The 23,877-nt window shown below is 45.0% G+C and overlaps 1 protein-coding gene across 1 annotated transcript; it reads left to right on the top strand.

The window, feature by feature from the left end:
* The first annotated feature begins 16,111 nt into the window (after positions 1-16,111).
* Positions 16,112-23,570, top strand: LOC108023120 (zinc finger protein 423 homolog). Its single transcript, XM_017092388.3, has 4 exons — positions 16,112-16,426; positions 17,810-18,231; positions 19,700-19,842; positions 19,919-23,570. The coding sequence occupies exons 1-4, from the start codon at positions 16,333-16,335 to the stop codon at positions 22,953-22,955; spliced, it is 3,696 nt and encodes a 1,231-aa protein (XP_016947877.1). The 5' UTR covers positions 16,112-16,332; the 3' UTR covers positions 22,956-23,570.
* The last annotated feature ends 307 nt before the right edge of the window (positions 23,571-23,877 follow it).

Raw genomic sequence — 23,877 nt, 5'->3', positions numbered from 1 at the left:
ACCTCAAATTAATAGAAAGAAGTCCTATACTTTCCTGGAAGAACAGGACATAGAAAACAAGGTTTTGACAATACAAATTTGTAACTTAAAACTGATATAATGTTTAACAAAACCTATTTGACCATGTCCTAGTTATTAAAGTTGGACTGTATTTGGCATGCCAATGCCATTCGAAAGGTCTGGGTGCCCTGGATAATTGTTGCCGGCTACCTGGGAGCTCCAGCCTCTCTCTGTGTGAGTGTGTGTGCTGCTGTTTGGTGTGTGCGAGGCTTTAACCTCACTGCGAACTCTTCGGGACTAACGGCACTACGGAGGACCAAACTTTATCACCACAGCGCGCCTGCAGTCGCCGTCCCTTTCGCTCGCACGCGCATATTATATGACAAGTACACGCTGCTGCACTGCGTCCGTTTACTGCTGCTGTTGCTGTTGCTGCTGCTTCTGGAGCGCTCGGAGCTCGTGGAGCTCCGCTCGTCCTGCGAGGCCCTCTGGTGGGTTGTATAATGTTCTAAGGGGAAATCGAGAGGCTGTGATAAGTTTGGGGATCCGAAAATTGTCTTTCTGGTCCGTGCCGTCGCTGGCGCTCTCTTGTGCTCCTGCGGCGCTGGCTGCCAACGAGAAACCCGGCGAGAATGAATTGGCCCTTTTGTGCGCATCACCAGCACCATGGTGGCCCAACTTGAGGGTACTCCAAACAGTGGGGCTGAAAGGGGCTAAAGTAGGTTAATGATTGAGGGAAGATACGGGTGAAGGCAATAAGCTTTTGGTATTACTCTTAAAAATATCTTTAGTCCATATATGATATATGGTATATTATATAGATGCTAGAATCGAAAAAAATCTATATAAACAATCAACAATCATATTACTTTTCGAATTTTCTAAATGTAATAATAATATGGTATATTTGGAGTTTGATTATAAAGCTATTACAATCGGAGCTCTTTTCTAAATCTTGGTTTTTTCAGGTCAGGTCAGAGCAAGTGTTTTTCCTGGCATTTTCATCCTACTCTTTCATAACAAATTGTTCATTCAAAAGTGCTTGGTGTGGCCCTAATTAATCATCTACTAAGCCGCAACATTTTGACACATACCCAAACCACTGTGCGCCCGCCAAAATTACACACGCACACCCCTGCACTGCCACCCCCACCCACACACACACACACTTAAACACGTGTGTCCCCTATAAAGTTGCCTCGTCCCACAACTCTCTTGATTCTAATATGAATTCTGCTGCTTATAGATTATATTTGTGTAAAGTTTTATGTTGCAATATTTTCGGTTGACGGCGGTTGCAAGGGGCGAAAGTGGGAGAAAGTCGGAGCAATGGGAGGCGCTCCAAGAGAAGGAGCCCCGACGACGACATTTCCGTGGGGAGCAACCTTGGTGCGAATAAAAATTATACATTGCCATATAAGCGGGGCGAGACGAAGTACAGTAGACAACAAAGAGAGGGGACGCCAGATCCCCGAAGGATCCAAGGTGTCTCCGTCCCACTTCCACCCATGAGTGTGTGTGTGTTCCTAACTTTTGCCAGCGTGTTTATTGGTATGTTCTTTGGGGAGCATCTTGAGACCGAAGGAAAAGGCGGGAGACAGCTTCTTGTTGCATAGCGAAGTTGCTCATTTTGCCATTATTATTCCTCTGTGTATTGAAAAATGAAACAAAAGTGAGTTATCGTCTCTGTCTCTGTCTCTGTCGCTTTGACTTCTTCACCCAACACCCAGCTGCTTATCCCTAATTCATAACACACACATAAGAGGTGGTCATAAAATTATCAGGTGCACATAGAAATAATATCTTCGTAGAGTAACTTCAGTATTTTGTATGGTATGTGCCGAGATGAGCAAGATAATTTAAAATTCTCTTTATCTTTGAATACTTTGAGTATATCTTATTTTATTCATAAATATTATAGGAGAACTCATAAAAAAAAATGTAAAAATGGTGCCCCAAATCTTGGGTTGTAAACCAATAATATTATATTCATTTAGTTCAAAGAACTTAAAATTTTAACAAATTAAAATCCTTGGCCTATAATCTCATTTTTTCTCATAATTTTTTCTCAGTACACACGCCCAAATTCACAGTCTGGTGGGAGATTTTTTTAAATAAACGAGATGGTTAAATGGGTGATGCGTTATATTCGATGACGAAACTTACAGCGCAGGGAGTACTGTACTTTTTATCGATTGCGGTGGCTGATCGATAAATTTACAAATTGCAGACATGGAAATGTTGATGACGATGACCATGACCAATTCGGGCCAATTCCCCGTGCATACATAATTCATTTATCACTTCATAATTGCATCAGAGACATATCCGAGTCCCACTTTCCCGTAGGTACTTCCCCCCGGCCGCCACCCCCCCCCCCCCTGCTCCCCCGCACCTTCTGTTCGATTACATGCACGTCGTCGACGGCTGCCTTTATTATTTCGCCTTTTTTGCAATAATTTTCAAACAGAAACACACAAAAAGCATTTGCGCAACAATTCCCAAAGGATTCGGCGACGACGATGGCAACGAAGCCAAGGCAAAGGAGCGCTGGCTTTTGCCAAGGAAAAGGGGGTGTTGGTGAGAGGCTTGGGGCGGCTGGCAGGTTGGGACTGGGATCTGTGGAGAGGAGGGAGCAAACGAATCGAATTAAGAGCCACCACACGGTAGGTGGTCCCACTTCGCAGTGGAGCAGAGCAGAGCGAAGCGGAGCGCCCGCTTCAGACTTTCTCCCTTGGGATTGGCGCAGTCCGAGTTGGACTCCCACTCTGCGAGCTCCACACTCCTTTCCCCTTTGTCCCATTCTTTTGTCCCACCACGGCGATGATGTTGTTGTTGTTGACAGAGGTGGCGGGAGTTCGCCTGAGGGGTTCACCATAAAGTAACCACACTCAAATAAATTTGTTTGGGCTAGCAGAGGGCCGTAAATCAGGAGGAGAGCATCACAAGCAGAGTTTTTGTAATTTGCATTTAATGATATAACAATTGGGTACATATAATAATAACAGGTTTAGTAATAATAGTCAATTAATTTATATCTTAAGTCCTGAGTATTTTCGTATAAAGTTTATGAGTTATAACAACTTTCATATGTAATATTAAAAAAAAAATTTCTTTAGGCAGACTTTCAGAAAGATGTTTGTTTGGAAATACTAGTATTATACAATTTTTATAGAACGAAATTTGTATGCAGCTCACTAATCATGTATTATGATTTTATAAAGCCAACTCTTCTATTCTAAAAGCAATTCAGCATAATTTGTTTAAATTCGTTAAGCAAAAATTAAGTTTCATATATCATTTATTATAATTATATAACATACAATTATTCACTGTAACAAAGGCCAACATCAGTTGGTAATATCATTATACGATTTAAGCACCCCCTCCCAGGGGGAATCCCCAACAACGCCCCTGATAGGATAGTACTCTTCTGGACTTTGTCCGCTCATTTCGTTGCTGCTGTTGTTGTAGTGGTTCTCGTAGGCGGCGGCGCTTTGGGAAATCTGAGCGAGTGCAGCTTGCAGCGGCCTGCAGCGTTCCCCAAGTGCCAGTGTGCATGTGTGTGCGAGTGTGTGTGTGTGTGAGGGGGCGGGCAGAGCGGGTGGGCGTGGCCGAACAACTTCACAATAATCAGCAGCTGCACCACAAAGCCCCGAAAGTCGTAAAAATGGCCGCAAGATGGCGCTATTCGGATATGCAAATTTCGTTCGATTTATGGTCGCACAGTGCACACACACATTCACTCACTTACGGAGATATCCTGGCCAACACACAGACACACACATGCATTGCTGGTTCATTAACATGATTCGCGAAAGATGCGAGAGAGTCATAAAATTAGCCAGGCAGCGCCAGTCGATGGCTGATGATGATGATGAATACACTGCAGAACCTTCTCGTCTCCTCTCTCTTGGATTCCCTGCTGCCACGCCTCCTATCCCCCCGCCGCCCACTTCGCCATCACCGCTGGGGTAGTGTCGAAAAATTTGCAAAACTCAAAGCAACAATTCGACGAAAGCCAATTTTGCGTCATACGAAGTCGAAAAAGCAGAGCAGCGACCGGAGATGCATGTGGGCAGCGAAAGGCGGGGGCGTGGCAGCATATGACTCCCTGTAGAGCGAATGTTGAATAATCATCAGGCATCATCAGAGAGACAGAGATACGGAGGGAAAAGGAAACAGGAATGGGAGTCAGGGGCGGGAGTCGTGTCAAAGTCGTCGTCATTTCTACATTCACACTTTGAAAAAAAAAGTAGATCAAGGATCAGGGATAAAGCCGCAAAAACGATTGGGTCTTCAAATACTATTCGAATCATCAACAATTCCCGTAGTTTCATAGTCATGGTTCTTTAAAGTTTTTAAACAGATAATTTCGTCACTGTTTAATTTGTACGAAATCTCTATTATCTATTATAGCCAAGAGTTACTATAAATTTATATTTATAAGTTAGTTGCTTACCACTAGTTTGACAAAAAATTATGTTAACTTAATATAAGAACTAAAAGTGTTTTTATAAACATGAACTGATGATAGCCTACCTTAAATATACTGACCTCAAGTGACAATCTGGTATTCCTTTATTGGAAACTAACATCCTAAATGCCCATCGTAACATAGATACATGAAATTCTCTCAGTGCTCCATAGGATGCCGAGGAGAAATCAACCAGGCGCGAGATGCGTTTTTGGCATGTTAAAAACTTGTCCCGTGCTGTTGCTGGGTCCAGGGTCCGTCCGCCAGATGGAGCCAGTCAGTCGGCACGTGCAACTCACACACCATTACATGCACGACCCGAAAGCACACCAACACACACACACAATCGCAGAGAGAAATTCGTAAAATTTTGTTTCCGCTGATGAAGTATTCCCCAGCTGCAGGACAAGGATTATTGGACGTGTGGCGGTCCAGGCCAGCTTCACAGTTGGCTCAGAGTCCTGCCACGCCCCCCTCCGGCCCGCCCCCTTGCCACCCGACCATCCTCTCACACATTCTGTGTGCTTTATGTGCTGGCATGCAAAGTGGCATAAAAGCAGATCCACAGCCACAGAACCACATCATCGAAACGTCGCCGAAACGACGAGCCATCAAGGAAATTCTCAAGCGCTTAGAATGTTGCAGGACCCGTCGCCACAGCTTCTCCCTCTATCTCACTGGGTTTTTTTTTTCAGACCAGCACTACTACAGCACTACCCGCGAAATTTCATTTTGTCATTAGAAACTAGTAAAAGCCAAAAACGCGAAAGTAGCTGGCGCAGTGAAAGGCTGATGGTCGATGGCTTGATGAGTTCATGTCGAAGGGTTTCACATCTGTTGGTTGGCTTTATGATAGAGGAAGTGAAAAGCTTGAGATATCTCTGTGCTGTCTATCTTATTTGGGAAAGGTGATATATATCTTCATAACTCTAATATAAATGTGTATATCTAAATGGAATTAACAATTTCATTTTATTTCCCTTGACATATAATCCAAACACTAATGTCCCTATCTACTTGACCTGACAATTCCTTTATCCTCTTCATATTGACCAATATATATATGATTTTGGTTAGGTGATAGGTAACTTCTTAACTCGAATATGTGTGGGAATATTAAAATGGCATTTCATAGAATATCTAACCTATTCTCTAGACACTTATCTCAAACACTAATGTCCCTATCTACTTTAATTAACTTGCAATTAAAGGCTTGACGTTTCATCTATCCTTTTTATATTTACCAATATACTATTCCCACTGTACTTCAGGTAAGGCAACCCCATTAGCATATCCCTGGGGAGCAGCTTCTTGGCTTACTTGCCGAAGAAACCCAAGTCAGACATCCACTCACGTGAGACATTGGGCGCCCAAAGAACCCCACCAAGAGGCACGTCAAACGTTGCGTATGAGTAACGCCAAGTTGTGCGGCTCGGTAGACAAACTTTGACCCCCTCTGCTCCGGAATGAACCCCCTGCTGCCCAAGACTCGCAGCACGTGCTGGCAACAGCTGTTCCTTCGAAATGAGAGACCAAAACAAGGATATCTCTTTGACAGACATATCTCTTTTCGTCCTTACTCTTAAATGGAACATGCGCAGTTTGGGGATCTGCTCTTTCCAGCTCTTAAGTCCTGGTGATTTGGGGATTTCTGGAAGGGGTAGGTAGTACTTGGGGGCTTACTTGCTGGGGGTATGGAATTATGGCACCCTGGGGCTTAGCATAATCAAAATTCCTTGCACTTGGGGATCCGGAAAGGGCATCCTGCCCTGCGCTCCGGCCCCTTTGGCCGCCAGGCTATTTCCATCCAAGACGTCGAGGTCAAGTCCCAGCTGCATTTGCCCCTTGCAATCCAGGCTAAAATAAGCTTTTCCTTTTCTAACTGCAGGCCACGTGGATGCGGATGCTGAGGAGCCAGACGAGCTGGAGGAGCCGGAGGACATGGAAGTGGACGAGGAGCTACTCAGTCTCAGCGGGGATGAGGACTTTGACGACGAGGAGCTGCAGAGCCTGGACAGCTTCTACTCAGGTAAGAGATTGGCCAGGTGTCACAGATATATGATTCCATGATACTGTGGAGAAACTCCCACTGTCCTAGTCCCCACAATACACACAGCATGCGTGCTGGAGCCATAACCATTGAAATTGGCGTTGGGGGTGTTATCCTGGCTGCCGGAGATGGCACTCCAGGGTGCTCTACACCTGTGCCGCGGGTGTCGTTTCCATATGCTGCGGTCCTGTGGCTGCCCGGCAGCCTAACTACGTTTTAAAAACCCCAAACAGCAATCAACACCAACAGCACAAGTCGGAGTCAAGTTGGGACCACACAGAGCATTCCGACCCATCCCGACCATCATCCTACAAGCTGCCCCCCAAAAACCCCCTTGCTCCATCCCATTCACATAGCCAGGCTGCCATTTACGAGCTGTCGAAGAGGCTGCGAGATAGACAGAGAGATGGTGCCAGAAATGGAGACCTCCGGCAGCATCATGAGCTACGGCCACGACATGACCTCTCCTCCTCATCCAAACATCCCGCCAAACCATCTTTCCCTCGCTTTCAACCACATTTCTCTCTAGTGCCATTCCGAATGCTTTTTCTGTGTTATTTGTTTCGTTTTGTGTGGCGACGGCTGTCTCACCTCCCTGGCTGCCATTTTTTCACAACTTCCTTCTTGTGCTTTTTGTCTTTGCCCCGAGCAACGTCCTTGCCGCCGGCAGCATCATGAACGGGCTGCCCATTTGCCGCCCCCTTTCATTCATTCATTCATGCACACAACTCAGACTTCACTTCACTCGACTTCACTACTTGCCCCCCAACTCTGGCGCTAAATTTACCCGGCTGCTAACTTGTCTGTTTCTTCCTTTGACTACACTGTAAGAAAATAGTTTAGTGAATTATCTGCCCATCTAAAACTATTACTGACCTATTAGAAACCCAATTTTAAGGTCATTTGGACTAATGATAAAATTACTTATGAATTCATATGTAAGCAATGAAGTACTATTGGGCAAGGGATGCTTTAAATAAGTATTTGATTTATCCTATTCTTTATAATTATTTAAATTCATTGGGCTTAAATGGATTAGGATCTCGAATGAAATGTCAAAGCATATAGATAAAAAGTAAAATCTACAATATAAATACGATTATGTATCAATCAACACTCCACTTTCAAGTATCTAAACCCTTTATGTAAGTATTTGTTATCCTTAAACCTTTTAAATATCTCACAGTGCAATCATAGCTGGCACTCAACACTTGGCCAGCGCAGCCCTCCTGGCATCCTTAATCCCCGCTCTCCCCACTCCTTCCATAAACGACTCGAGGCACTTGTGGTTGGCTTGCCACCTCAAACCATTGGGCTACTCCAAGGAAATCTCTCTGGCTATTTGAGCACAATTTTGAAACGTTTTACGTTGTGTGTGCGATGTGATTGCGGCTGCATCCGAGATGGCGAGGCAAAAAGGATTCGTGGCAGCCCAAATGTATGCAATGAAATGCAATTAGTTGCAGTGGAACATTTCAGAATCCCCCTGTCGAAAGGGAAAAAAGTAAGAAATTCTCAAGTTGGGAAAGCTTTTCCGGTTCCAGTCACTTCATTTGTTTGTCTTGGCCGGGCCCGAGACTTCCGCTCGGAAGGACGAAAGGACTCTAGGCTTAGCCTGTCCCTTTTGATTTATTAATTGCACGTGTAGTTCAAGATGTGACAACGAAGACAATTTACCACGCTCGTATGCAAATAGTTTTAGAGCTTCCTTTTGATGCGACGCAATTAATTACACATTTGTCTTACAAGACAAACAGAGAGCTAACTTTATAGCCCCTTCCTCGCGTCTCGAGGCCATAAATAATTGCTCTGGTCAAAGGTTTTTGGAGCTTGGGATTGGGCTTCGGATGGCATGGCAGTTTCTTTTGGGTCGAGTCTGGGGGATTGCTTAAAGTGGCGAATTCTCACAGCACTTGAACCGTTGCTTTCCCAAGAAGTCGTCTCATCAGCAGCGCAAATTGCTTTACGCACCGCACACGGAGATAGAAATCTTCGAGTGTGTTTGGGGAAAACTGGTTAGTCCGCCGAGATGACATCGCCACGGTTAATGAACCGCTTTGCCGCACTTGGTGTGTGGCACTTGGATGGGCCAGAAGAGTACCACGGATCGACTCCGATCATCACGTAGAGAACTCTCCGGCTCTTTAAGGCACCGCCCTCACGGAGATACAGCCACCGACGCGTAACTGGGGCACCGGGCTATCCTAAGTACAAATCTAATGCGTTTTAATTACAGCCAGACCTGCAAAATGTCCAAAACTAAAGTTCCTTACACGCGCTAGAAACCCCACCGACAAGTCATTAGAAAGTTTTCGCTGCTTTACGCGGCTCTCAAGGGGTGGAGCCTCTAAAAAACAGGGGGCGGTGACATTTATACACTCTTCGATGGTCATTTAAACCTTCTTTGAGTTTATTACATTTATCGATAATCTTTGTAGACATAACAAAGATATATCTTATTCGTGTAAGTAATTTTCAATTACTTGTTTATAATAAGGTACATCATTCGTTTTCGATGTGAATCTTATTTTAGAAAATAAAGAAATATCATTAAGAAAACCGAACTAACTGTCCCTATCTACTCTTAATGAAGCATCATCCATATTTTGCATATAACTTTTGCCGACCAAACTTTTTAGTTACACGGATTCAAATAATATACTTTAGTGCAATAAGAGCTTTTAAAAAGAATTTAGCCTTAGCTTAGCTTTCTTAACCATGCAACGAAAGCCCGGCACCCACACGCCTTAGGGTATAGGGATTTCAAAAAACTTTAGACCAACTGGCTGTCTGGACAAAGTAATCGCAATCTCAGGTGTATCACCGCCCTGACACCGCCGCCAAACAAGCGGAAACAGGGCGAAAAAAGTTGGTCCTGCATTCTGGCGGTAAACTCGGACTGCAGTGTCAGTTGCAGGACATTCCCCTACCGCCATACACGGGGTATTCACCATAGGCGCATTGGCCAAGACTCTTGGCAATTTTTAGCGCCAACTTTCACCGGCTCCATCCTCATTGTTTTCGATCCCGTGGGCCATGGCCAACTGGGCTTCTGGCTCCGAAGTTATGACACGCCCAAGTTGCTGCTATTGCCACCTTGGATGATTTATGTGCCTTTGGTGGTTCGGTCGTTCCGTTCGCCTTTCGCCAAGTTTTCGGAGCCAAAACCCATCCCGCGAGGTGTCGGGCGCACTGGAAAAGAAAACTTTCCGCGAAAGACGTTTTCATTTCGCTTTACGATGCAAAAATAAAAGCAGCGTAACGTTTGTGTATCGCATTTTTGCCACCCACAAGGATACACAGGTCCTTGGCTTTCGTTTTTTTTTCTTTGGTGGCTCCCATGTGCATAGTTCTGGGCTGCTCCTCGTCCTTATGCGACTCCAAGGCGCAATTCCGCGTGCCAAACTCCCATGGGAACCCTTTCAGCTTTGGCTTTCCGCCCTTCTCCACTCCATCTCACACACTCACTCTGAATATTTGCCGTCCGTCTCGTTTTTCGGGGATAAATTTGGGGTAATTTAAATGAAATACGCGTTGAAATGTTTCACATGCGAAGTGGTTCCTGCTTTGGTTATTTGATCTTAAAGGATTTAATTTAGACATATTGTTATGGGCGAGGAGACTCAGCAGGTAACATGCTTATAAATCTTGCAGAGGTTATCAGCCACCCCATTTGTCTGTCTGGGGATTTTCTTTTTCGGGGAATTGGGTGGAACATTTGGATAATAAGGTTCTAGGATTGGAGAGTTAAGTATCCATTTATTAGATTTTTTAAGGGTTATAACCATTTAATTGAAAACTAACCACGTATGACTCATATACGTAAGGATAAGGATCAATTTATTTAGCAGTAGTCAAATACAAATGTTATAAGCATGCCCCTTCTACTATCCCTAAACTATGTTTTATGTGGGACAACCCAAATGCCTTGCTCCTTAGAGATATTTCATGCATAATTCAAAGTTTTAGACCTTCAGCTGGAGCACCGCAGCTGTCCTCACCCTCAGCTTCATTCATCATCCCCCCCGAAATTCCCCCACTTATTAGTTAAATGCCAAAAGTGAGGCAGAAACTGCCTTTGCAATAAAATAATTTTATGATTATTATCTCCATCGGCGGAGCTTAACAAAAGCTTGCGGTGGAAAAAAGTGTCGTAAACCCAATTCCGAGTGAACCCCTTGCCCTCGCACCGTTATCGGGGCACTCGAATCGTCGTGAAGTTCTAGTTTCCGTCTTCCGAGTGGAGTTGAGAACTCGGTGTGGAGATATCAGCCACCGGAATCGGAATCGGAGCAAGTACAAAAGACCTCGGATGTGGCAATCGGACATGTTAATCTGGTTTCTGGACTTTATTCACTTCCCTCCTTCCGCTGACTTCGTCCGCAATGCATTTCAATTTTCTGGACTCCGTCTTGGCCCTCTGAAGTTTATGGCGACTGGCACGCGTGCGATGGATGGGTTGATGGTCAACGAGCGTTTAGGAGTGGCAGCTGTGGGGCATTGTTCTGGCTCCCAGTCTAAGCCACAAAACTGGTAGCACGTGCCACCGCACTTTTCCCCACCATATCCCCACTTTTCAGGCCGACTTTCTGCGGTTGAATGGGTTTCCAGCGGGGCAGAAGGAGCCCAAAAACAGGTGCGAAAGTCAATTATGGTCGGTTGGGCAGAGCTGAGCAGAGGCGTCGCCGAAATCGATTTGAGAAACCCTTTTCAAAAAGGGATTTAGCCACCGCAGGACGCCCTCGACACGTCGCCAGTCCCATCATTACCCCTTGACAAGTGATCAAGATCCCAACAGCCAGAACCAGACCAGACTGATCCCTCGCTTCTACCTGCCAGCCGTCTGATTGATTTGTGTCAGCGCCTCGATCTCAATTGAGTCAAAATCCCCATTGAGAAACTTCATTTTTCATTGAGTAACTGGGAGGATGGATGGAGATCGAGATACGTCCGTGATGCAATTCGAAAGGATCATCATTATGAACCATGGAGCAGGCATGACTTGACAGTATTCGATGATGATGACCCCTCATCGAAATCAGATTATGAGGATAATTGTTTGTTTGGTAAATACGTCTAAGAGTTGTCCCTAATGCGGTGGATGGCAACGCAGTTGGGTTCCGAGTGAAGAAAGCGAAGTGACCACCAGGAAGGAGAATTGAGTCTCGTCTATTAGGTTGTGAAATGGGTTGAAACACTATATTTTTACATACTATATTTTTATATACTATACTATATCCAAAGCTAACATCAATATCAAACTACATAGAACTTTAGTTATATATAATTATTTTTCTTGAAAATATTATTTGACTAAGCGTAAATACAATCATTCTTTTACAAGAACCATTTAAGTATACTTCAAATTAATAATAATCCGGTATTTGAACATAATTTTACGAATTTTTCCTTTTCTTGTAAACTCAAAATATCAATCATCAGCAAGTTACACGTAACCCTCCACAAAAGTTAAAGAATAATGTCACATTTCATTAAAAAATTATCCTTTGACGTGAGTAAACCTTTTTTTGGGCCTGGTCTTGACCACCAAATGATTGTGGCTCTAATTAAAAGTGTCCTCAAGCGGCTGATTAATTGTGCCGTTAGCGCCGGAATGAGATCACCGAAAGATGGAAATCTGTGGAGACACATGGACCTCGGACTTAGGACCGATGATGTGTTTTTCGGGTTTTTTTTGGGATCTGGGGCTGTCAGGACATCAAAGTGACAATTTGAGTGACTTTTTCCGAGAATGGCTAATTTAAAATGCGCTGAAACAAAAGGACACTTAGGCTGCCCGCAGGACAATGGATGACATGCTGACAGGTCTCTCCTTTTCCACAAGCCCAGCTTCCCAACTCCCCAGCAGGGCGTATATTTTTATAATTTATCTATTATGCATGAGGGCGCTGGCGAAACCCTTTGGCTGTCAGCGAACACACAGGAACACACTCATATCAAGGACGACAAGTGACACATGAGGTCCTGCTGATGCTGACCAACGGCAAATCTCAAAATCTCGGTGAAAAGTTTGGCCTGACTCTGCATTAGCCGCGCATTAAAAATGCACAGGAAAAGGATCGGCCAGCAGCAAGGTTGGGCGACACAGTTTACCTGTGCCGACACCCTTTCACCCACCGCCCAACCACCCAGAATGCCAAACATCCTACCCACTTGTCGTGGCCTGTCACAAAACTGTCACTCAAATGTAATTAACACCGGAGACGGAGGACTAAAGTGGCTCGATGTCGAGTGGGAATGGGAACTTTTACAATTTTTCAGCCGAAACTTGATTTTTCAACTGCCAAACGGAAAATGGGCAAAATGTTTATGCCGACAAAGCCAACAAAAAACATCTAAGGGCAATTAGAATTTAAAATGGAAAATCCAAATTCCCTCTTAGCAATTAGGAAAATTGTTGTTGGACGGAAAAACTTTCTTCGTGTTCTGTCATTAAATATGTAAGAAGCGAAAATTAACTTCAATTGCAATTTGATATTGGGATTGCCGTTGATAAATTCGTTTTGCGGGTTTTTTCCCGCATTTGACTTGCGTCTGAGGGAGGTCAAAGGTTAAAGCTTTTTGGTCTCGGTTATTAGGTTAATTGGAAGCATTTGTAATTGAACACCGCTGTAAGGGGACAGTGATGTTTGAAAATGGGTTAAGAAAATGATAAGGACAATTACTATGTTTGAGGGAAATTGACAGCGTATTTGGACTATTGAAAAGGGTACAATAAAAAGGCAATCCAGTTTAATTTATTAATTGCTTGAGATTATTCTTGTATTCAAATATTATATAGGGCTTGGAAGGTGCAAAGTATACAAAGTATAAAGGTAAACTTTACTTAAAGAGTTTTCACAAAGACGCAAAGTAACAAAAATTTGTAACCTTTTAACTGTATTTTAATAATATAAGTCCAAATCTTTACTTAGTTTATACATTTTTAAACTAACAAGAGCGATATTTGACTTATTTTTATTAATACTTTTATTAAAATAATAAATGTCTATCTTGTATTTATTTAGCTAAGAGTTTTAAACTTACATTTATTCAGCTTAGTTAAATAAATTCCTTTTCATAAGCTAACGTCCCATTGCAATCCAAACTCTGGAGGTCTGCATACATAATACGAACTCTTTCCCAGCCTCAAACCAAAGACTCAAACGACAAACTTGGCGACGTCAGCAACAACAACAAACCGAGTCAATTAGCACATCGAGAGGTAACTGTTAAAAGCCGAGGAGCCCGAATCGACAGCTCCGTCGATAGCCATCTCTCTCTACATGTACACCTATGTACTGGCCTCGTTGTTGTTGTACTTGTGCAAAAGCCGTAACAGCAACGCATGCGCAGCGCAGAGAGCGCTGTGATTGGCCAAGGGAATGAGCTACCAATGACGGCCGAGGAAAAACATTGCTACAAAGGGAAAACCTTTATAAAACATACAAAAAACAGGTGGGAAGAGAGGAAAAAAGACTGGGAGTGGGGCTAAAATAGTGAAAAGTGATTTTTTAATTGCTTTAATAGTTTTACGCCAGCTTTTGTGGGAGTTGAACCAAGAGAAGGGGAAGGCAGATATTGTTTTACTACAATTGCACTTAAGAAAGAGGAAGAAGGCAGTCGAAAATATCGATGTTTAACTAAGATAGTCATAAAAAATTATAAAATTTATAAATCAGAAATCAAAAAATTATAACACGCAACACATGAATCTTTAAACTGTAAATCATTTCTAAAACTAATCTTTTTAGCAACCTTCGTTTAAAAACAATGCCTTTTAGCTTGTATAGAATAAGATTTAGTACTTATACTTGACCAAAGTGTTATTTCGAAAATATATTTCTTCAAGTGCATTTCTGTTGCTGACAGCTAGCACAAAAGCGTGCTTTTATTTGCTGCACTTTCCTGCCGTTTTTCCTGCCAACGCTGTCACTCCCGCCGCTGCATGCATAATTAATTTGGCTTTTAGTGACTGCATTGTGTAGTCCTCGTCCTGGCCAACCGATGTCCTGCCATTTTCTCAGGCAACACAATGGTTTTTCGCAGCAATTTGCTTGCCACATTGACGGCTACGCGCTAATGGCTTAAACGTGTTTTGGCCTTTTGGCTTTCTTTTTTCCCCATATCGTTTTTGTCGTCAATTTTACTTTTTCACTTTTTCGGTTGTCTTTCGTTGTGTTTATTTGCGGTCATGTTTATACGTTCACATAAGCAGCGAAGGGCAGTTGACACTTACATACACAAAGTGTTGATGGCTAGCTCTGATTTTTATGGAAATATGTAAAATTTACCACGATTTGTTCTAGTCAAAATGTTTGAGAATATATTTAGGTAATGCATTTTGTTAGAAGTGTGATTCAGGTGCACTTTGTGTAAGGTTTATCATTGGACTTCGTTTATATTCCATCAGTTCTATTTGTTTTGAAGGAAAGCGGTTGTACACCTGTAAATTAAAACAAATTAATTTCTTAGTTGATATAAAAATTCGGATGTGGTTAGTTCTTATTATCTTGGAAAAGGAGAACTTACAGTCATTATAAATTATTTATTTTTGTTACAACCCCACCTTAAATAACCTACATTTCTCAATTAAAAACTACTTAAACATCAGTAAGCTATAATATATATTGGATATTAGCAAAAGAAAACATACGTGATGCTCTAGGTGATCTGAAAAACAATAAATGCTTGAACATTAACGTGGTATTTAGCATTCAGTAGATACAAGATACACGCGTTCAACCCACAAGTAACCCACAAATCTCTCCAACTTTCTATCGAATGTTTTTAAATTCTAAGCATTTTAAACATGTTAACTTTCAATTACCCCAAGGCATATTTAATCCATGAGATTTGGGCAGCTTTTCAATTTTCATAGCATCTAATTAACCCAAAAAAGTTAGCTGCTCCGTCAAAGTCGATCCTGATGTAAAAAACAAGGGAAAAACAAGCAAAAAGCAGTGAAATATCACATCATCACCTGACGTTTTGGGTAAATTACATTTTTATGTGCACATAAATAAAGTATAAAAGGCATTTGTCATCCCGCTCCCTCTCGCGGTGGCTCTGCTTTAACCCATTAGGGGACCCTCTGGCTGGCGTTAACCCATTGGCTCCCATGCCCCGCCTTTGGCCAGCCCCAGTGTATTGGTGCGTCGGTGTTTCTATGTAACCAACACCAGGGCACTCTCTCTTTGGCTCACTCTGTGTGGCGCCATCTCGCTCTCGCCCACGAACGCAACTTCTTCGGCTTTTACCTCGGCACATCAGTGTGTGGTGCTTATATACACACGAAGCTTTCCCACTCTCGCCCGAGTGTGTGTGCGAGTGTGTTAGTGGGGGTGGGGTGGGGGCGCCATTTAAATTACGTTCGCTGTGTGCTTCGCTTCTCATTTGCTGGCTGAGAATCCCAGAAGGCACGCACACACAGATACGCATACACACTGACAAAGGCGAAAAAACCAGTTCGCCTAGTTGTCGTCGCCCTCTCCTTCCTCACTCTCTCTGTTGGGCTCTCGGCCTTTGGCTCTGCGGCGCTGGCTCTGATTTTATTCACATTTCGGTTTTGGTGCTCGCGGCAATTGGACGTCCTTCGTCTCGCGCCTCGCGTTAAAGAAAAAAACCCAGCACAACCCATACAAACCGCAGAAAATATAATGATCCTTTGGTGCAGCAAGGGTCTCCACTAAAAGTGCTTAATATCCAACAAGAAAGTGCAGCTCAAGTGCCTGTTAAACAGAAATTCGTTGAATTGTATTTATACAAATTACCTAAGAGAAGGAGAGACAGTACTAGCCATGATATGATGGCCCTAAAGATGTTATATCGCGGTCCCAGTTCGCGTTTGGAGAATTTAATTGAAAAGATCCAGGCCACCAAGGAGATAACCAACAACGGTAATATTCAGAGATTACAGCGGAGATCTTATAGAGGAGTAATCACTATTCAGTTAATGAGTGAATTATAATACTATTCGAAGGTCACTAAACAAATATTTATTGATATTTTCCTAAGCATTAGAAGGGAAAACTTTTAGAGGTCTGATCATTGATCAGTGAATGAGTGAACTATAAAACCTAAAAAAGCCTTATACCGAAGGTCCCTAAACAACTTTTTTATACTTTAGATTCATTCTTTGGTGACTTTTTCTTAAAACATGGAAGAAGAATTTTAAAACCCAAGGGTGCAAATTATATTACCATTAAAAGACTTTTCGCTGGAAGTGCCTATGCCGACGGTATATCTCCATTACAGCTTTATGAGGATAGTACATTAATGAGGATACTTATTTTCCAAATGTTCTGAGAAAATTTCCTTTCATCAGCAAAAGAAGACTGAACCTTAAGTCTCAAAATCAAAAAGTAATCTCTCTCAAATATTTTGGAACCCAATTTGCATCATAAATCCTAGAAACTCCACATCCATCTTCACCAATCAGTTCAACCTCTTTGACACACATCGTATCTACAACCAACATTTCAATCAAATCCGAATGGGTTCAAATCTCTTACAACTTTCTTTAACCCCAAAGATCAAGACGAATGTGTGAATCAAGTGGCTGATGCATCAGCTTGATGTCTCCCAATTAGAGTGGAACTTAGACCAGATCACAGTTCAACCGATCGGGGGGTAAAACAAAGAATGACATGCCACGATCCCCCGACCCAGAGCATTACACATTACCCAAAGAGATACAGACGCGAAGATCACGCGCAATTGGGCTTAATTAAAAGTTGTCGAAAACGGAAAGTGAACATCGGCACTTGGCGCGTGGTGATAGAAGCCAGAATCAAGGGGGAATCAAGTGACCCTCATGGATGCTGGGGTCTGTAATTAAAACCCCAGCAAGAACAAAGCGCAATTAGTTTGCATGAGACTCGCTTACAGTGTTTTCTGCCCACTGGAATGGGGTGTCGTCTGGTCAACACCAAATGTTGCCCGGCTAATTGAATTAATTCCGTGTCCAGCATTTGATAGCCGACGTTGATTTCCTGTCCCGGTCCCCAAAGCGCCGCTAATCAGGATGCAGCCGCCCACTCGATCAAACGGAATCTACTCTCATAAAAAAACCATCTTCCCATGATAGAAATAACATTATAAAAAACATTGTTTTTCCGGTTCAGTTCTCAGAAAGCCTTAAACCCTCAATTGATTATTCTTGATCTGAATGTAGTAAGAAACGCGTATCCACACCCCCGATAACAATTCTTTTCTCATTATAATTATATGTATCTATTTCCCCCAATACTAATTTTCTTCTCATTATTATTCACTTTCAGATATGTACAGTACCCACACATCGTCCAGCTATTCGCCTAGTATTTCTGACGGCACTATGACTCCGAATTCACACCACTTGCCGGGAGCCCTTGCGGCCGCTGGTCACGAGGATCATCCAGCCGAGGGCAAGGTCAATGGTGGTCCTGAAGGCGGGGATTTGCCCAAGCCAAAACGCCTGCCGCACTTCCATCACCACCATCACTATCATCATCAACAGGCGCTGAAAATAGCCAACAAGCTGCGCAAAATCAATAAGGAAGCCAAAATGGGAGCTAACGGAGGTGCGGGCTCCGCTGGAGCAGTCTCCAAGTTTGATAAGTTGACAGGAGAGGGGATTAAAAGTCGCGGCGACGGCTCCTATCAGTGCCAGTTTTGCGAGAAGACATTTCCACGGCTCGGCTATTTAAAGCATCACGTACAGGTGAGTTTCCAAGAGGAAAAGGGTTCAAAGGTCGTCGGGAACTCTTGCCTTTGAAGGAGGGGTGGGCGGCTCTACCACAAATGGGTGGACGGAAAAGTTCTTAATTACCATTCTGAGAGCTTTGTAAGGCGCTTAGTCTATTTCTGGGGCTGGGTGTCTTGCCTTGATTGACATTTGCCCTCTTAGGTGACAGACCTCGAAGTGCTTGGGACACCTTTAGACATTCAGGGCGTCAAGCCTGAGCTTTGATTGACAATCTGCGGTGGTTCCATTGATTTTCCTTCAATGAAAGGGAGCTGAATTTGGTTTTCTAATTGTTAATTGAAAACGAAAGTGGTTAGGGTGTCAGATCTAAAGGGATGTTTCAAGGAATATTTGAAATCGAACAAGTTAACTTTAAATGTTAATACGGAGTGGTTTTCTTACGTAGAGTAGACTGATATTCATCCGTCTAAGCCTAGCCCTCTTAATAATCGAAATAAGGATCAAGTGTATTACCAAGACTCTAAAACTCATATCATTTATCTAACACTCCTTCGGCTTTCTTAAGGAAAGCATCAAAGACGGCGGCCTCCAAACCTTTGTGGACACCGCACCTCACCCACAAGCCCCCGAATCTCCCCCTGACCATGGTTCTAATTCGGCTTAAATGCTTTTTGAACTGCCAACACCGCCCATGACATCAGCAACTTGTTAACCCAATTGCAACTGCTGTTTAGGACTACCGACCAGCGATCTTAATCGCCAACCAGGGTCTAACATGTAGAGCTCCGACTTTGATCCTAGCGCCTGGATGAGCTGGTACGGTTCGGAATTCGGTCTTTGAGCTTTTGGGATGTTGATGGCGATGGTGATTGGAGCGACAGTTTAAAAAACCATAACCAACACGAGAAGTTTTCGCTCTCTGGATGCGACTAACCCGGCTAACTCATCATATATTGTGCAATTTTAAGGCACTCCAAACTGGGGGGCTGCATACAAATGGGCTAATTTTTTTGCCGCTCTCAAAGTTCAAAGCCGACTGCCGCCAAAAGAACCCAAAAAGCAAACCGGTTGCGGGTGTAGCTTAAGACCCAACCTCACTCACAGCACCTGCCCCTTTCCCCAGCCCCAACCTGCGGGGAAAAAGTGAGCGGCGTCGCGCATTTAGATGAATTTTGTCCACAAGCCACGAGTCGCAAGTGAAACACCTACTCGTCTGGGCCGCTGAGTCCAAGTCCAGTCAGTCGGTATGCAGATTCAGGTTCAGATTGACGCATCTATAAATTCAAGCCAGGAGTCGTCGTCGTCGTCGTCATCGTCATCGTTGTCATCGCAACTCTTAACTGGGGTAGACAGCGAACAGTTGACGCTGCCTTGTCTGGGGCTCTTCTAAGAATTTCAAATAGCCCAGTGGGCCTCTGGCTAATTGCTCAGATTATCTTTATGCTAATGCGATTTTCCGAATTTGTGTGTATTTTCATTTCAGAGCCACGCCGAACACCTGCCTTTCAAGTGCGAGTACTGCTCCAAGCTTTTCAAGCACAAGCGTTCCCGAGATCGCCATAAGAAATTGCATACCAACGAGAGGAACTACAAGTGTCCGCATTGCGAGGCAGCTTTTTCCAGAAGGTAAGTCTATTAAAAATAAAAAAAGTATAAGAACTTTTAACTAAACTTAGAAATTCCCTTTTCTTTCTATTCTTAGTGACCACTTGAAGATCCACATGAAGACCCATGACATCCAGAAGCCCTTCCAGTGCAGCATGTGCAACAGGGGCTATAACACAGCCGCTGCTCTAACCTCGCACATGCAGAAGCACAAGAAGAATGCCGCCATCCTGGCAGCTGGAGGTAATCCCAATGCCCTGAACTACAGTCCAAGATCAACGGGATCTGCCTCGGCTTCGGTATCCAGCAATGGTAGTCTGCAGAAGAGGCGATATGCCTTGGCCCTGGCCTCGGATAGCAGTCCCAGTCGTTTGGATTTCCCCAAGAGATCCAGAAGTGGTCATGTGGGTGGTGGCACCACCACCACGGCCACGCCCACTCCCCTGCTGAGGTGCAGCTACTGCCCCAAGGTCACAGAGTTCAGTAGTCTGGAGCAACTGAATGCCCATCTCCAGAGTGTCCACGAGCAGCAGCCACAGCAACAGGGGACGGCGAAGACTCCCGTACAGGAGGGCGAGGGATTCCAGCTGAGCTGCGAGTACTGCACCATGAAGTTTGGCAACATCGCCGGACTCTTCCAGCACATGAGGGGCACCCACATGGACCGATTGAGCAGCCCCAACTCCTATTACGAGCACTTCAATCGCCTGGCCACCGCTGGCACCTTCAGTCCGCGATTGGCCCTGGATTTACCCAAAATAAAACCGGATTTGGGAAGTCCGGAGAGGGAATCGCGACCTGCGGAGGAGGAGCTTCCAACGGATTTGAGCAGCAACAAGAGGAGACCACTGACACCGAGTCCCCAGACCCAGCAGTCTCAATTGGCGCCACCTTCTGCTCCACCTGGGGTCTTCTTCTGCAATCAGTGCAACGCTGGTCTGCCGGATTTCGAGAGCTTCAGGAATCATCTGAAGAGCCACATTGCCGAGGGCATGCAGATGGTTTGTCCACATTGCGGCCTGAGTTTGCCGGAGCAATCGGAGTTCGAGCGTCATGTGGTAGGTCACTTCCTCATCACCGGATCGGAGTTCAACTGCAGTTCTAGCTGCGGCAAGAGCTTCGCCAAGTCGGAGGATCTGCAGCAACATTTGCTGTCGGAGCACGTGCTAACCCTGCTGAAGTGCTCCTTGTGCTCAGAGCTGTGTGAGAGCCGGATGGCCATGCAGCTGCACTTGGCCTGTGCCCACAGTCAGGAGACGAAGCTTCTCCGTTGCAGCGCCTGCTTGGAGCTCTTTCGATCCGATGCCGAGTTTCACGTCCATGTGAAGACGCGTCATCAGCTGGGCGGACATCCCACGTTGGGCGCCACCTCTTCTGCACCCAGTAATCCGCTGCAGTGCATGTTCTGTCGAGTAGTCTGCTCCTCGGAGCTGGAGATGCACTTTCACCTGGCCGCCCATGCACGTCAGTTCAGGTGTCCCTCCTGCCCGGAGACCTTCCATGTGGAATTCCTGTTGGATCGCCACATGCAGAGTCAGCATGGCGGAGTCAAGGACAAGGAGTCGAACTCACCCAATATGGGTAGTCTCTATGTGAATGCCTTGCTGCCTCCTTTGGCTGCAGCGGCGGCGGCAGCAGCGGCCACCAATAACAACAGCAGTATCATCGACTACAATGTGGCATTCAAGGGTTTGTTCGGAGGAGGAGCAGGTGGAGCTGGATCAGGTGGTGGAGGAGGAGCAGCTGGAGGAGCACCGCCTTCGGGCAACAAATTCTACAGCCCTCTTCAGGTGGACACCAATGCTCTGAAGGCCCAAACCTCCCCCCATCCGGCCTTAATGTACGGTCTGAGTCAGCGGTATCTAATGGAGATGTATGCCGCCAAGTCCACATCGCCCGCGGGCAATGAGGGAGTTGGAAACCCGCAGCCGCCGGCTCCTCAGGCCACCGCACCACCACCACCGCCACCGAGTTCTGCGACTGCCACCTTCAGTTGCGGAATGTGCGAGCGGCAAGATTTGCGCAGCGAGGCGGAACTCCACTCCCACCGCAAGCTGGCCCACAATCTGAAGACGGGAGTGAGCCTGCGGTGTGCCTACTGCGCTGGCAACTTCAAGTCCCGGGCCGAGCTGGAGCAGCACATGAAGAGCTGCCACAACTCGACGGGCAAGCACAAGTGCTTGATATGCGACGAGGTGTTTCCCTCACCGGCCATCCTGGCCGAACACAAGCTCCAGCACTCGAAGGTGGGGCAGTCGGGCAAGTGCTCCCACTGCGGTCAGCAGCTGGAGGATGTGGCCGCCTTCAGGGCTCATCTGTCCGAGCATGGCAGCGATGGTGCCTCCCTGCCACTGGCCTGCATCTGCTGCCGCCAGACCTTGCACTCGGAATTCGAGCTAAGTCTGCATGCCAAATTCCACACGAAGTCCTCCTCGAGCGGTGGAAGTCTGCAGGAACCAGTGTGTGCCCTGTGCCTGGAGCCCCTACCCGATGCCACCGAAGGACCAGCAAAGCTGTGCGACAAGTGCTGTCGCAAACACAATCTGAATGGCAAACGGGGCAAGCCCACTGATCCGCCGGCATCGCTGCAACCGCCAGTCTCCTCCTTTGTGGAGAACCGCTGCAACCTGTGCAAGATGATCCTGCCACATGCCCAGAAGCTGCAGGAGCACCTGGTGGAGCACACCTTCGCGGGCACCGAACAGCGTGGCTTCAACTGCTACATTTGCTCGGCTGTTTTCACCGCTCCCGGCGGACTACTCAACCACATGGGCGAACATGGCGCCCATTCGCGACCCTACGACTGCAGCCTCTGCCCGGAGAAGTTCTACTTCCGTGCCGAGTTGGAGCACCACCAGAGGGGCCATGAGCAGAGGCCACAGGCACGTCCTTCCGTGTCCAAGGCAGAGGCTCCCGCCAAGCGGAACACTTCACCCAGCCAGAGTCCGGTGAGAAGTCCCACGGTTGTCAAGCAGGAGCTATACGAAACGGACACAGTTGAGTCCGCCGGAGCGGAGGATGAGCAGCAGAATGCCCCGGATGAGGAGGAGTACATTGAAGTGGAACAAATGCCGCATGAGACACGTCCAAGTGAGATTGGGTCGCAATTGGAAAGGTCCACCAGTAGCGCCTAAGGAAACTCTAGAAAAATTCAAGAACAGTCGGCAAGCTCTTCAAGAACCTAACAAGAGGTCTGGCTAGAATTTAAAAGACTGTTTCCAATCTTGCTTTTAAAACTATACCCCAGAATTCTGACTTTCAGTGTATTTATTTTTATAAACATTTTGGAAAACTATCCAAAACCTACTAGATCTTGCCATTTATAAACAAATGAAGCGAATGGAACAGTTTAGTAATTACCTTACACCTAAAAGATAACTCTTACTTGCATAAATCCATAGATTAAGTCATCGTCAGAACATAATCAATATTACACATACGCCTAGTGTACTCGTAGAAAATCTTGACAGAAAATTAAGCATTTGTGTGTGATAGTTTTTCAAAGATGCGACTCTGCTATTTATCCTCAAGTATGATTTACCTACTATAGATTCGTATGTTAAAGGGCCTTGCCTTCGATCCAGTATTTATATTGTATTACACGATCCAACAATAGCTAACCATGTAACTATAAGGGATTAAACAATTATCTATGTGAATGTACGTCTTACATAAGCACCAAAACATTTTTAATGTGTAGCATATAAAAACCGAAAGGAAGGAAAACAGAAAAATATTTAGTAAATAAAACAAACACAAGTTGAAACCAAAACTGGGCATATTTTATGGCTTTACTTAGAAGTTTCGGTTTCAGTTGGGCGAGGGAAAAAGGGGAGAACATCTGATAAGAAGTGTGTCTTTTATTCTCCGTTTTTATGGAAGCTGACGAACATGCGCGAGGTCGCCTCCGCGAGGGCTCCTCCAAGTCCAAATTTTATGGCGAATATTTCGTTTCTGGTTTATTTCGGCAAGCGCGACACGTAGCGGCCATAAAAAAGGTGCCCGTAACCCCTTGAGGTTCGCCAGAGACAAAACCGACGACAAATTGGCATCTCG

The sequence above is a fragment of the Drosophila biarmipes genome, chromosome 2R (assembly GCF_025231255.1).
Source record: "Drosophila biarmipes strain raj3 chromosome 2R, RU_DBia_V1.1, whole genome shotgun sequence".
Lineage (NCBI taxonomy): Eukaryota > Metazoa > Arthropoda > Insecta > Diptera > Drosophilidae > Drosophila > Drosophila biarmipes.
This window is presented reverse-complemented; position numbering and strand designations above follow the sequence as displayed.